This window comes from Rhincodon typus, chromosome 2, assembly GCF_021869965.1.
Source record: "Rhincodon typus isolate 14 chromosome 2, sRhiTyp1.1, whole genome shotgun sequence".
NCBI classification, from domain to species: Eukaryota; Metazoa; Chordata; class Chondrichthyes; order Orectolobiformes; family Rhincodontidae; genus Rhincodon; species Rhincodon typus.
The window spans coordinates 91221896-91235829 of NC_063333.1; the positions used below are offsets into that span (position 1 = coordinate 91221896).

The 13934-nt window shown below is 39.4% G+C and overlaps 1 protein-coding gene across 4 annotated transcripts in view; it reads left to right on the forward strand.

The window, feature by feature from the left end:
* The window catches only part of LOC109925865 (retinoic acid receptor beta-like), a 217174-nt gene that overhangs the window by 138126 nt on the left and 65114 nt on the right, over positions 1–13934 (forward strand). For all 4 annotated transcript variants that reach the window (XM_048614300.1, XM_048614317.1, XM_048614309.1 and 1 more), the window contains one exon: positions 283–443. In XM_048614300.1, coding sequence (XP_048470257.1) covers positions 283–443 — 161 coding nt within the window. The remainder of the gene's footprint in view (positions 1–282; positions 444–13934) is intronic.

The following is a 13934-nucleotide window of genomic DNA, read 5'->3' on the forward strand; positions in this document are numbered from 1 at the left end:
CAAACAGAGCTCGACCATTTGGTTTTGTGTTTCATAAGCACAGCATGCCCGCACAAAATATTATAGAGCCTTCCTTTGTTTTAGTCTAAGCTTGCCTTTTATGTATGGAGAGCTTATGCAATGTTGTTGCCACTTTGTTGCTTCAGAAACTGACTTGTGTTGTGTACCACAGAAAACAATTGATGGCCAGGAGCAATTATTGCAATTCACAGTGTTCGGTATTTAAAAGGTGCTGCACAAATTGTATAAAAGGTATTTAATTGCGATGTATTCTTCTTCTAGCCGTAAGAAATGACAGAAACAAAAAGAAAAAGGAGACGCCAAAGCAAGAATGTTCAGAAAGCTACACGATGACAGCAGAGTTGGAGGATCTTATTGAGAAGATTCGCAAAGCTCACCAGGAGACCTTCCCTTCTCTTTGCCAGCTGGGGAAATACACTACAGTAAGTATTGGACCACAGATGTTTGGTGCTTTGAACTGTTGATACATCATCCTAATTGAGAAAACACATTTACATCATAAGGGAAAAGAGAAATACTCCAATTATTGGAAATTATGAAATAAAAAAACAGGAAAAACTCAGCAAGTCAGGCAGCCTTTTTGGAGAGAGAAACAAAAAAAATTAACATTTTAAATTGATGGCTTCTGATCAGAACTTATTAAGGACTTAGCTCAACAGTGATTATGTTAATGCAAGTAAAAATTTCAGAGATATTGCTGTAGAGTACAGGAGAACCTAAACCATAACCTGTGGTACAAGTCAGAAATTAAAAGGTCGATTGTCTAAACTGGGAGCTTCTAAGTGCATGACCTTTGGGAGTGTGGAGGGCTAATGACTGCAAGAAGTTCAGCATCCATCCTTTATAAAGGCAGCAGGTTCACTAAAGGGGAAGTACTTCGAAAAGCCTTGTGCTGGAATTATATTATTATCACTGGTTTGTACAGCACATTGAAGATTAATTTTTTTTAAAAAGATTTTGTCAGCTAATTCTGAATAATGGAAAATAATGGAATCCGTTATGACAGCCACAAGTTAAAAAGAAGACAATCACTGCTGATCCCAGCTATTTTAAAGTGCCTGCCAACAGTAATTATCTTTATGCTGCTGTGTCACAGTGAGACAGTATCAGTGTCTTGGCAGTCTGACAGTAACAGTGTCGTGTAGGCTCTTGGTTCTCCTACACACCATCCTGGAGAAAGATATCAACTGGGCAGCACTGTGGCGCTAAGTAGTAGCAGAGAAACATGGAACGTAAGTGAAGTATTGAGAGTGATAATAAGTAATAATTGTCTGATTGTAAGCGTCTTCTTATCCCAGATATTACGAAATGGATGCCTGCTCATCAAGAGGGGAGATATCTGTTATAAACAGTTGTGGGTGGCTTTGAATGTGATCAGGAAATATTTCTCCAGCAGTTGTGAGGAGTATTTGCAGTTGCTGCTTCTTGACTGCCTGCAGAAATGCCCTATTTGAGTTTATAGCAGTCAACATAGCCTCTGCTAGTAGATGCAAAAGACTAATTGCATTCTGCAAGAAGTGTTGAAACAGGAGTATGAGGTGTTACTGGAACAGTCTGTTCTGAAACTGCACCTGGAACTACACGTGATTAGAAATTATAAGATAGCGTTGTTAATTGCAAGAGGAATTAAGTACAGAGTAAGACATTACACTTTGGTTGTACGGGGCATTGGTAAAATTGCATCTGGAGTGTTGTGTACAGCTTTGGTCACCTTATTTAAGGACAGATGTAAATGCATTTGTTTGAGATGAGGGAAGGTTTACTGGACTGACACTTGGAAAGTTGGCTTATGAGAAAGATTGGACAGGATCGGTTTGTATCTGCTGAAGTTTTAAGAGTACGAGTCGATTTGATTGAAACATATAAGATTCTTTGTGGCCTTGAATGGGCGTAGCTGGAAAGCATGTTTCTTCTTGTGGGAAAATCTAGAACTAGGGCTCACTGTTTAAAAATAAGGGTTTGTCTGTTAAAACAGATTGTGGGGGTTTTATCCTACAGAGCATCGTTTGGAATATCTTCACAAAACACAGTGGAAACAGAGTTTTTGAATTTTTTTTTGAGGCTGGGTAGGTAGATTCCTGATAAGAGGGTGAGAGGTTATCATGGGAAGGCAGAAATATGAAATTATCAGATCAGCTGTGATCTTAATGAATGGCAGTATGAGCTCAAGGGGCTGAGTGGCCTAGTCCTGTTCCTAATTTGTATGTTCACATCTGAATGCAGAGGCATCTGGTGCTCATTTGCAAGCAGTTTTAAATGCTGGGATCCCAATTGAGCCGAGTTGGTGGCATTTTAAGTACCTAAAATAGGCATCAGTTAGTTAGGCAAACTCCTTATACCCAATCAGCACAGGTATCCAATCTCGTGTTGGCTTGGTCAGATATGATTTGGTCTTTTTGTTTTAAGATGACCAAAGTGAGAACTGGCCTCAATTCAAACTCGAAATGAGGTTCCTGCACTCAGTTCAGATGCAGACTCTGGAATTTGTTTATATTCAAGGAGTTTGCAAATCACAGGGTTTAAGCAACTTGACAGTGTAGGAGCCTCTGGAAGAAGTGCTTCAAAAATTCAGAAACGCTTTCACGTTTTGTGCAGTCGGAAGGGAAAGCACCAGGCTCCCTGGTTCCTGAAAACATCTGCAAGATGCTACAGATCTTTTGCTGGATCCTTTCCTGCTTTATATTTCACGGGCAGTTGCCGCGGAGGTAAAGGGAGTCTCAGCTGTCGGCTTAAGAACAGACAAGAGCTCCGCGTTGTCACCTTTTAGAAAGTCCGACCATATCTTGTTCCGCTAAAGCACTTGACAGGCCAGCAGGCCCTGTGTCTGACAGCTCTATTGAGTGGAAGCACCACCAGCGAGGTGCTGCCTGCTGCCTGTACCACATTCACCTGACAACCACAACCATCACTGGATCGCAGGCCGGAAGCGAGTGATGGTGGGAGGGTAGGTCTCTGCTTAATGTCCTGGGGGAAGGAACTGGCAGCAAGGGCCGGAAGGTGGCTCAGTGGACTCTCCTTTCCTAATACAGTGCCTCCTGATAAAGCACTTTGAAAGAGTGAATCCTCTTGGAGCCTTCAAATTAACACACAGAGCAGCCCAGCGTGGCGAGTCCTGCAGCCCCTGCTAAGATAATCCCAGCAATGGCGGGAGAAAGCTCCTAAAGGCATTATTTACCAAGTTAGGAGCCTCAATTGGCAACAGAGTGGACCCTCCATGATCTTTCCTGCTCTCACCTGATGAAATACTCTCCATGCCACCAAACTGGCCATAGTGGGTGTCATAAGATTCTGCCTCATATTTCAATTAATGTTTGTGATGGCAGAATAGAGTCGGGGGTGTCAATGAATTGCATTTATTGTGATGTTCCAAAACTTGGGATATCCTCCATCAGTGAGTAGCATTATAAAGAATATGAGAAATAGCAGTAAGAAGTATAATTCTACAGTTATGTTTTCATATTAAACATTGTGACCATTTCAAAAGAAGGATTTTGTATGAGATATAGACTGGCTATTCACTAATGAATGGTGTCATAGTGCTAAGAGTATTGTGCACTATTGTTAGGATTTGAAGGGTCTTGCAACTCAGTTATAGGCCATTCAGCTCATTGAAGTGGAATCAAATCTTTTGAAAGAACTATCTGTTCAGTTCCTTTCCGCTGCCCTTTCTCCAAACTCTTTCAAATTGTTCTTCTTGAAATGTTAATCTACTTAGCATTCAAAAGCAATGACAGATTGTGCTTTCACTACTGTTTCTGGTGAAGCATTCTATATCTGAACAGCCTTGTGGACAAAGAAATGTCCCCTTACCTCTTCCTTTCCTTTTCTTAGTAACAATCATAAACTTATGTCTCTTATTCACATATTCAGTCAACAATGAAATAATTTACCCAGTCCCCTAAATCAAAATCTTCCATCATTTTGAAAATATTTCGGCTCTGTTCTTAACCCCTATTCTTTCAGTAAGGAGAGCTCAAATGTTCCAGTCTATCTGCATAATTAAAGCTGTTCATTACTGGTGTCATCTTAATCAGTAGTTTCTTTACAGTCTCCAAGGTCTATTGTAGAGTATCTAAAAATGGACACAATATTCTAACAACAGCCCTGACCATAATTAATAAAATTTATAGATACTTATTTGCTTTTGAACTCGATGCCTCTATGCATAACAGTCTAAATAGCTTTATTTTCATAAATTTAACAGCTGTATAATTTCATAGGTTTAAATATCAGGCTCACTGACTGTCTCTGTTCTTCTCTGCTCTGAAAATTTTTCATCAGTGTACATTTTCTCTCAATCTTCCTCCAAAACATTTTATCTCCATGAAGTTTCATCTGTTCAATTGATTAATTGCTGCTAAATTTGCAGTTAACTATATTCTTGTTTTTGCTTAGTCTGCAGGTTTTGGTGTTGTGTCCCTTATTTTCAAGTCCAAATCGAATTTGAACAATGTGCAATAAACCTTATTCTCTGACCCTCAGCTAACTTTCCAACCACACTGCTGTATATCCTCAAGACCATGAAACTTAACTTATTCAACAAACCTTATGTGCAGCACATTCTGAAAATACATATACACTACATCCACCGCATTTTCTTTATTCCAATACATGCCCTTACTTTTTCAAAGGACCATGTGAGAATTTCCAAGTGAAATTTGCCTTTTACAAATCGATTTTGGCAGTCTGGGTTTGACTCGTGTCACTAAGTGGATATTCATTTTATCATATACTGTTATCTGTAGATTTAGATTTTTATTGTCATGTGCACTCAAGTACAAAAGTACAGGAATACAGTGAAACATGTATAATGTCACCACACAGGACGCCATCTTAGTTTACAAGTGCCTAGGTACAGCATCATAACAGCAAGGTAGAAAGAAAGAACAAAGTTGGAAGTTTAAAATTGCAGTACAAAAATTAAGAAATAAAGCTAAAAGTCAAACATTACAGTCTTTTGAAAGTGCTTAGGCATGCTGGGATCGCACTCCCTACAGGGGCTCAATCTCTATCTCTTCACCTTGTAGAAGTATTTTCACACTAACGCTAGGCTGACTAATATATAACATCATCATTAACTTGTATTGATTCTGTGCCTTTATCATAAAAAAGTGTTCTAAAACCCTTCACAGCAGCGTTTTAAAACAGAGTCATAGTACGGTAGAGGTCTTTAGTACAGAAAAAGGCCCTTTGGCCCATCAAGTCTGTGCAGGTCAAAAACGATCACCTAACTATTCTAATCCTATTTTCCAGCACTTGGCCCATAGCCTTGTGACACCAAGCCACAGAAAAAGTATATTGAGATAAGTGACAAAATTTTGGTCAAAAAGGTAAGGTTAGGCAGCTGAAAGCAAGTCCAGCAACGCTAGGATAATTAAAATGGGAGTGTTCAAGAGGCCAGAGTTAGAGGAGTGCAGAGAGTTCAGGGGGTTGTGGCCTGACGGAGAATTACAGGGACAGGGAGGGGTGGGGCTGTCAGAGTATTTGAAACGAGAATAAGAAGTGTAAAATTGAGGCATTGCTTGATCAGGAGTGAGTGAGTTGTTTCTGGAATTCAGAAAGGAAACTGTTGCCTTTAATAAACTCAAATGCAAGGAGACTGATTCTTTTTTTGACCAGCAGGATTGGACAAAAGCCTAATTTCAATCATTAATTTAATGTGAATCTGCTTCGCTTTACTCCACATTATAACTTGAGTACAATCACAATTCTAAATTCCTTGCTTACCAAAAACAGTATGTTTTCTTTGACGAGTTGCTGTAGTCCCTCAAATAGTTGCAGTAGTGCCAAATACCCCATTCCAGTAATCTCCCACGAACTAAGCTCATAATGAAAAAGTAACAATGGCTAATTCTGGACAAATGATTGAATTTGGACTGTGTGCCCTTCTGACAGGTGCAAAGTTACAAGTCTGTCCACACCCTTCACAGGAAATCTGCTTCAATATCTATACAAAATGGACAAACATATTTTAAAGCATACAAATCAGAGCTGTTTTGTTTGAAGTTACCGATTAGACAATTAGACAATACTCTTTCCTTTTTAATGTAAGCATCGTAAAATACTTGTCACATATTATTGTTGTGTGATGTATCCTCGGCATATGTTGCTTTTCAGGGATGTGTGGGGTATTATTGTAATGTAATCCTGTGTTGTTGGACAAGCGTAGTACAGTGTCATTACATTGTAAAGTGTCTCTTCTTCCTATTCCAAGATGAAAAACAACATGGATAAATTGGCAACAGTGATGGTAGCAGTTGCCATTGGGATTATGTCCAAAGAAGCACCAAAGCTTGAGGTTCGAATGCTCTGCAAACTCCTGAGTTCCACTTTTGCAGTTTGATGTCCACAAATCCTTTCTACTGTGTGTAGCTACGTAATTCACTCTTAGCCATCATAAATTCATTATTTATGATAAACAGGATTTGGTTAACTAAACAGTTTTTATTGATTTATGCTGCTTGGATGTCCTAGTACACGGTTATAGGAAAATCAGTTGCACTGAAGTCAAAAGAAACAGATTTAAAACAGAGAGTGTTTACAAGAGCTGAGAATCAGTCAATATTTGTTGAATTTTGTTTATTTTATAGATACTTCGATCAGTGCCAATGCTTTATACTATCACCACCTTTATGTTTCGGACATAATTATATTCATGTAATTTATCAAGTTGGTAAATAATTTAAGTTTTACATACTTGCTATTTAGCTTCGTTTTTGTTCTTTGAATTTAGAGAAGCAATCCTGCATATCTTTGGTAGTTAGTACTGGAAACCACTAATGTAATCATTGTCCCATTAATAAATAAAAATAAATCATTAATGCTCTCCGTTCTTCAATTATCTGTTTATTTAGATGCACACTGTCAGTTTTACACTTAGCTATGCTATCAGCTGTTAATTGTACTTTAACATGCATTTAGTGTTTCACGGGGTTGGCAGAGAACGTTACAAATTGAACTCTCAATCTAGACCAAACAGTTGATAGAACCCACTAAGCAGAAAGTGGTTCCTCATATAGCTCGGGGGAAATTGTGAGACAATCAACCCAGACCATTCTCACACAGCACTCAGTCTCTGTTTAGAGAACTGCTTGAGCAGTGGCTTGAGAACAGGACATTTAGCTGCAGAACCAATCACTTTCTGAGTTCTGGAAGAGCACATAGCGCAACACACATTAAAATAGCTGTGGGGAAATGTAACTTCAGTCTGAATTTTCCGAAATACTTCAAAGGACCTTAAACCTAAGTTACCATGAAAAGTCACAATAATCTCAAAAATGCAGTTGGTAAGTTAGTGAATAACACAAAAAATTAAGTGGAAGTTACTTAAGTCGTCAATTGCATGTAAAGAAATGAGAAATTCTAAATTGTTTAATAGTTGCGTTCAGAGTTTATTGGACAGGATTTTCCAACCACTTGTGGAACCTCACATACAGTTAGGAGGCTTAGATCATCATACAGGAAGTGTATTACACAGCTACACACATTGGAAGACATTGTTTGTGATTTTCCGTACATCGATAGTGATAAATGACAAAACTGCAGGCAGTTCACTCCATGGGAGATCATTTTGACTTGAGTGATATTGTATATCAAGCTTTCAAATTATCTGTCTGATATATAACTCTCCCGACATCCAATTCCATTGTTTTCAATGATTAGATATCAACCAAATTCAAAATAATGCAAAACATGTTTATTTCTGGAACTTAAATCATTTTCTCTATTTACACTCATTAAATGAATACTTCATTGCCCTTAAAGTTACAGCACAAATTACCTTCAAATCACATGTAATTTCCAATATTTGAGTGAACTGATAACTGTCGTCCACAACTGTTAAAAATATCCAAAATGGCTACAACTCTGAAGTATAATGGTTTTCAAAACAATAATTTAAGTTTAGGAAAAGATGGTCCAATTCTATTTCTCCACATATTTGCAATTCTTACTGTTTGTGAGGTTATAGTCAATTTATATATGTTAAGGTAGGGTATTAGAGAGTGCCAACTGTCTGTCAATAATTAAATCCAAACAGGAAATGCTGGAAATACTCATCAGGTAGCAGCTGTGGAATGTGAAGCACAGTTAATGTTCCAGGTCAAATTTATTCTTACTGTTGATTAAGTAAATGCTACATGACATTTTTATTCTTTAACTATTCTCTATTAGTTACATCTTTTATCCTTTTTATTCTTAAACTATTCAAAATGGTGCCAGATTGTGGCGACTGTTCAAGTTTTCCACTGTATTTTGCAGTATTATTCACTGTAAAATGCAAGTGACAATAAATAAATCATGCATCATTCATTCAGTTGGCACTCCTCTCATCTCTGAATCAGAAAAGAAGAACCCAAAAATTTTAATGAAACTGGTCACTGGACTTTTCTACATGAAAAGCAGAAGATGACAGCTGAGTGGCTATAGAAGGGAGCATCAAAAAAGGGCCAAGCATGTCTTATAGGGGGCTGTGGCATTGAATATGGCTCTTTTACTTTGCAAATTACAGATAAGTGCCAAAAAAAGTTCAGCGCCCTGATGAAGTTAGGCAAAATAACTGGCTTAGTCAAGCTTCCTTTCCTTCCTTAAATGCCATGGACACCAGAGAAACTATCCACCTTCTGAAATGATTGGCTGTGTGAGTAACCCTTCACACTGTAAAATGGTGAACTGGTTCACTAACTCGATACATTGCAGAACATTTTGTCAACTCACCCAACAGGAATTACTTACATGTATAAAGTCCTCTACTGTAACAGAATGTCACCAGCAGAACTATTACGCGACTGGTCAGATGCTAACCTCTGTCAGTCCCTCTGATGCTAACCTTATCCTAATTCACATGGTTTTGATATAAGAACAACTTATAAATAAGACCCACAGGCCCAGTTAGGGTATACTAGGCCACTCACATTTTATAAGTTGATGGAGAGCTCTCCGATCAAGTTACGAGAGATAACAATTTAGAGATGTGAGTGATAACTCAGAGGCCAGAACTAACGCTCTAGAGATGCAAGTTGAAATCCCACCATGGGAGCTAAGGAATTTAAACTCAATTAACTAACTGAATCTGGAGTATAAACTAATCATTCATTGATAAAAGTGATTGTGTAACTACTGGATTATTGTTATAAAAAAAACCCAGCTGGTTCACTAAAGTTGTTTAAGGGAGAAAGTGTGCTGTCCTTACTCTCTCTGGCAGTTATATATCCCCAGACCCCTAGCAATGTGATTGGCTCTGAAATGAGCTCTGAAGGATAGCAGGCCTCTCACAGTTGTATCAAGATGCTTCAGAAAAGTTGCAACTGCCTGGTTCATGTAAATAGTTTGACCTTCGTCGTGCAAATGAGGCAACTTCTTACTGACCTTGCAAGTTATTAGAGAGTAAAATCGAATGCAGTTGTGATCTAACTGTGGGCAAATGTGATCTGTGTAATTTCAGGCCCATTTATGTCTTTCTGGACTTTGTTAAGTTATTCTCACTTCAAGGTTCTTTGCCACAATCTGCTCGATTGTTAATCTAAGCTGTGTTGCTGAGAAAAGCAGAAACTGCGCACAGTTTAAAGAAACTTCTGAGATGCTCTTCCTGAAGAAAGGCAAATGGAAAATAACACTGGTCAAGCAACCAGGATGGCACGGTGGCTCAATGGTTAGCACTGCTGCCTCAGGGCACCAGGTGCAATTCCACCCCTTGGGCAACCATCTGTGCGGAGCTTGCACATTCTCCGAGTGTCTGCATGAGTTTCCACAGGATGTTCCGGGTTTCCTCCCATACTCCAAAGATGTGCAGGTTAGGTGGATTGACCATGTTAATTGCCCATGGTGTCCAGGGATGGACAGGCTGGATGGATTGGCCATGGGAAATGCAGGGTTACACGGATAGGTAAGGAGCTTGGTCTGGGTGGGACGCTCTTCAGAGGGTCAGTGTGGACTCAATGGGCCGAATGGCCTGCTTCCACACCATAGGTATTCCATGATTCTAAAGACCAAATCATGAGCAGGTTCAAAGAGGCCTGAAAACAGATCATCAGTCTGCTTTCTGTAAATGCATGTCCAACCTTTGAGGGCCAAAGGACAATCTTGTTACAGTGACTTAAGCACTTCTGTCTTGAGTTTAATCTGTCCTATGCAAAAAGTCTCAGTGGTTTGATTCTCTAAGTTCTGAATGTTTTCATTGTTTGGAAGGAAAGTAAGGCACTCAAAATTAACTTTTGTTAAAAAGATCAAGTTACATATCAGATAAATATTTAGCTCGTATATATTGATAGATTTGGTGAGGGGTAACGGGGCATAAACTGGATATCAGGACTGAGGAACAGATATTGATGCTGTAGGCTGTTGACATAACACATGAAATACAGTTTGTGGATTTTCAGCTGAGACTGTTTACGGGTATTTCCTTATAAAAGGAAAGCACAGTGCTGTAGGAGTGAAATATGGTTTAAACATTTCTACATATAATCACATTTCAAACAGGGTATTGATTTGTGGCACATTCCATTTCCCTGGGAAGATTTCCACTTTGCTTTTCCTATAGTGGTTACCACTGGGAGGGTTTGAGAGTACCTGCACTGGCCAGGTCAGCCTGCTGCTGGTAACAGGTTCATCAGCACATCATGGATTTAAACAAATTCAGGCACAGAAGGAGGCACTCTGTGCTAAAGCTAACTCCAATTGGAAATCACTGTTCGAACCCCTTTTCCCTGCTCTCTCCATGTTCTAATTTTTGAAAATAAATGTTTTTCCCGTTATCAGCATGGCTCATTTGACCTTTTCTCAGAAACTTGTGGATTTATAAATTTCATGACAAACTTGAACACGCCAATCTCTGTAACACTAAAGGAGTGGGGCAATAATGGCTGGTCCCATCTGCCTGTTCTGGAGCCTTTCAAAGACTGTGGCCATTTTCAGAGCAGAGGTTTCTTCTGGTGTCCTGGTTGATAAGTATCTATGACACAGCACCACCCATTATCTAGCTTGTTGTTTGTGGCATCTTGCCCTATGCAAAGTGACTTTGTCATATTTACCCACATAACAACAAGTAATCGATTGGCTTAGAAGCAATGATGGCCTGAGAATATGATAATGCACTGTATAAATGCATTCTTCCATTGTGCTTTATTGAAATCTGGACTCTCATGGAGACTATTTTCTCATCCCAATGAATCTAGTTTCCATTTTCCTCATATTCTAATATCCTTTCTGCAATGCCCTTATACGTAGCACTCGTAAACGTGGCTTAATCATTCATATGTTGATAGATCAGAATGATGACAGTGCACAGATTAGAAAGTTAAAAATTAAACATGAGAAAGCCTCTTTTTTTTAAAAGCATGGAGTGTATTGCTCAGAGACAGCTTTCCAATTCTGGCTTTCCTTCCAATTCAGAATGACATGGAGTTAATGACCAATAGCAAGAACTAGGCTTATGCAATTAAGCATTTAAAACTTTATTTAAAGCCCACAAGCTGAGAATGTGCCACCATTGGAACAAATAAAGGAATGTGACAGCAAAGACAAAGGCCTTGATTTTTTGCGGGTCCATTGACACGCTCCTGATACATTGACCATGAATACAGCAGTGGCACATGATGCACAAACTACCTTTGGTAAGGGCTTGATTAAACTGGAACTTACATTGGTCCATGATCCCAGAGGGAGTGGGGTGAAGGGGAGCATATTCCTGCATCAGAACTTTAGCCCTACTTTCCACTTGGTGCTCCAGACATTTAGAATGAACCTGGTGTGTGGGCACATCCAGGGATCTGTAAATGGGGCATTGGATTCCTGATGAAAGCTGATTGTCTGCCCCTTTATAAAAGCAGCCCATTAGGCCAGTTTAAATAAACAATAAACATAAATATTAAATGTAAATGATTATGCTGAGAGTGCCAGACACTTCACCGTTACTTGACCAGTGTTGCTTTCCATCAGCTTTCCTCTAACAGGCACCTGATAAATGGCCCCCTGAGTTGTGAGTGTTTGTTACGGCTGTGATAATGCACTGAACTTTCCCCACAGCCCACATGCCCCAATCCTAGACATTCTGACACAGCCAAGGTCACAGGTCTTCTAAATCGGCTCTGCCCACACTTGCACCAGTGGACCAGGACTCAGAAAGATTGGAAAGATCAGTTATGAGGAAGGGTCACCGGACCCGAAACATTAACTCTGATTTTTTCTTCACAGATGCTGCCAGACCTGCTGAGCTTTTCCGGCAACTTCTGTTTTGGTTCCCCCCAGATGATGATGCCTCACCCTTAGCCTGCTGTTCCTTAACAAAACATCAGAAGTGGGCTACATCTCTTACCTGCTATTCTTGAACATTTCTGACTGTATTTGTTTGCAACCAGCACTATGATAGATATGATATATACCACCTTCATTGTGTCTTTCCATTCAGCATACGATCAGAAGGTCAGAGTTACAGATATTCGTTGATGATTGTATAATGTTCAGTTCCATTCACAACTCCTCAGGTAATGAAGCAGTCTATGCCCAAATACATCAAGCACAGGATAACACTCGGGCATGGCCCAATAATAGTCGCTAGCAGTTACACGATACAAGTGTCAGACAATAATTAACTCCAACAAGCGAGAGTTGAACCAGTTCCCTTGATATTCAGTGACATTACCACTGCTGAATCCTGCATCATCAACAATCTTGGACTTACGATTTTCCAGAAACTGAACTGGACCATTGTATGTACTGTGGCTACAAGAGCAGGTTAGAGGTTAGGAATCCTGCAGTAAGTAACTGACCTCCTGACTCTCCAAAGCCTGTTCACCATCTACAAGGCACAAGCCAAAAGTACGATGGAATATCGTCTCTTTGCCTGGATAGGGGCAGCTCCCTCAACATCCAAAGGAGCTTAACACCATCCAGGACAAAGCAGCTCACTTGACCAGCAACCCGTAATTATTTACTGTTCTGAGGAAGGGTCACCGGACCTGAAACATTAATTCTGTTTTCTTCTTCACAGATGCTGCCAGACTTGCTGAGTTTTTCCAGCAACTTTGTTTTTGTTGTTAATTATTTACTTCCTGAGCACGTGACTATAGTGTGTACCAATTAAAAGATGCACTGCAACAACTAGTCAAGACAGTTTTGATAGCACCTTCCAAGTCCTGTCTTGGAAATATGTTATATCTCTTCAGTGTCAACGGGTCCAAATTCTGGGACTTCCTTTTTCCTTGTGGGTGAACTTCTACGCCACATGAACAACAAAAATGGTTCAAGAAGACAGTTCAGAAGTACATTTAGGGCTGGGCAGTAAATACTGACCTAGCCTACACATTCCATGGCTAAGTCCTATGAATGCTTTATTTCACACATGTTAGAATAATCTTTTCATTCCAGCACTGTCAAGCATTCTGCTTTACTGGTCAAAATTTACTCTACTGCCTTCACATTGTAATCTTTTACGAAAGTTAATGGAGTTAAAATATCCGTTAAATAAACAAAGGCTTTCAACTCATGCTGAATAATGGCCTGACTTTAGCCAGCACTAAGTAAAGCATGATGGAACTATGGTGAGAGAGGTTTCAAACAATCTGCAAGCCCAGGATTGTATACAGTCGGAAAAGGAAGTCTTGAACCGAAAAATGCAATGGCAGCTTCAAAGATAGCTTTGATATTGAGGTAAACATTGACCTTAAAAACAATATATATTTTAGTTCATTGATGTATCTGTCCACCCTTGAAGTCATCACTATCACAGACTACTCTTTGTTAGATGTTAGCTGTTGCTTGTGGAAAGGAATCAACACAAGAGAAAGATAACAAGGCAAATTGCTATCTTTTACCACATGACAGATCAAATTGCCTTCCTGTTAGAAAATCCTGGACCCTGGTCATTCAATAGAGACAACAGAATAGAAAATCACTAAGGTATTTCATAGAAGCCCTAC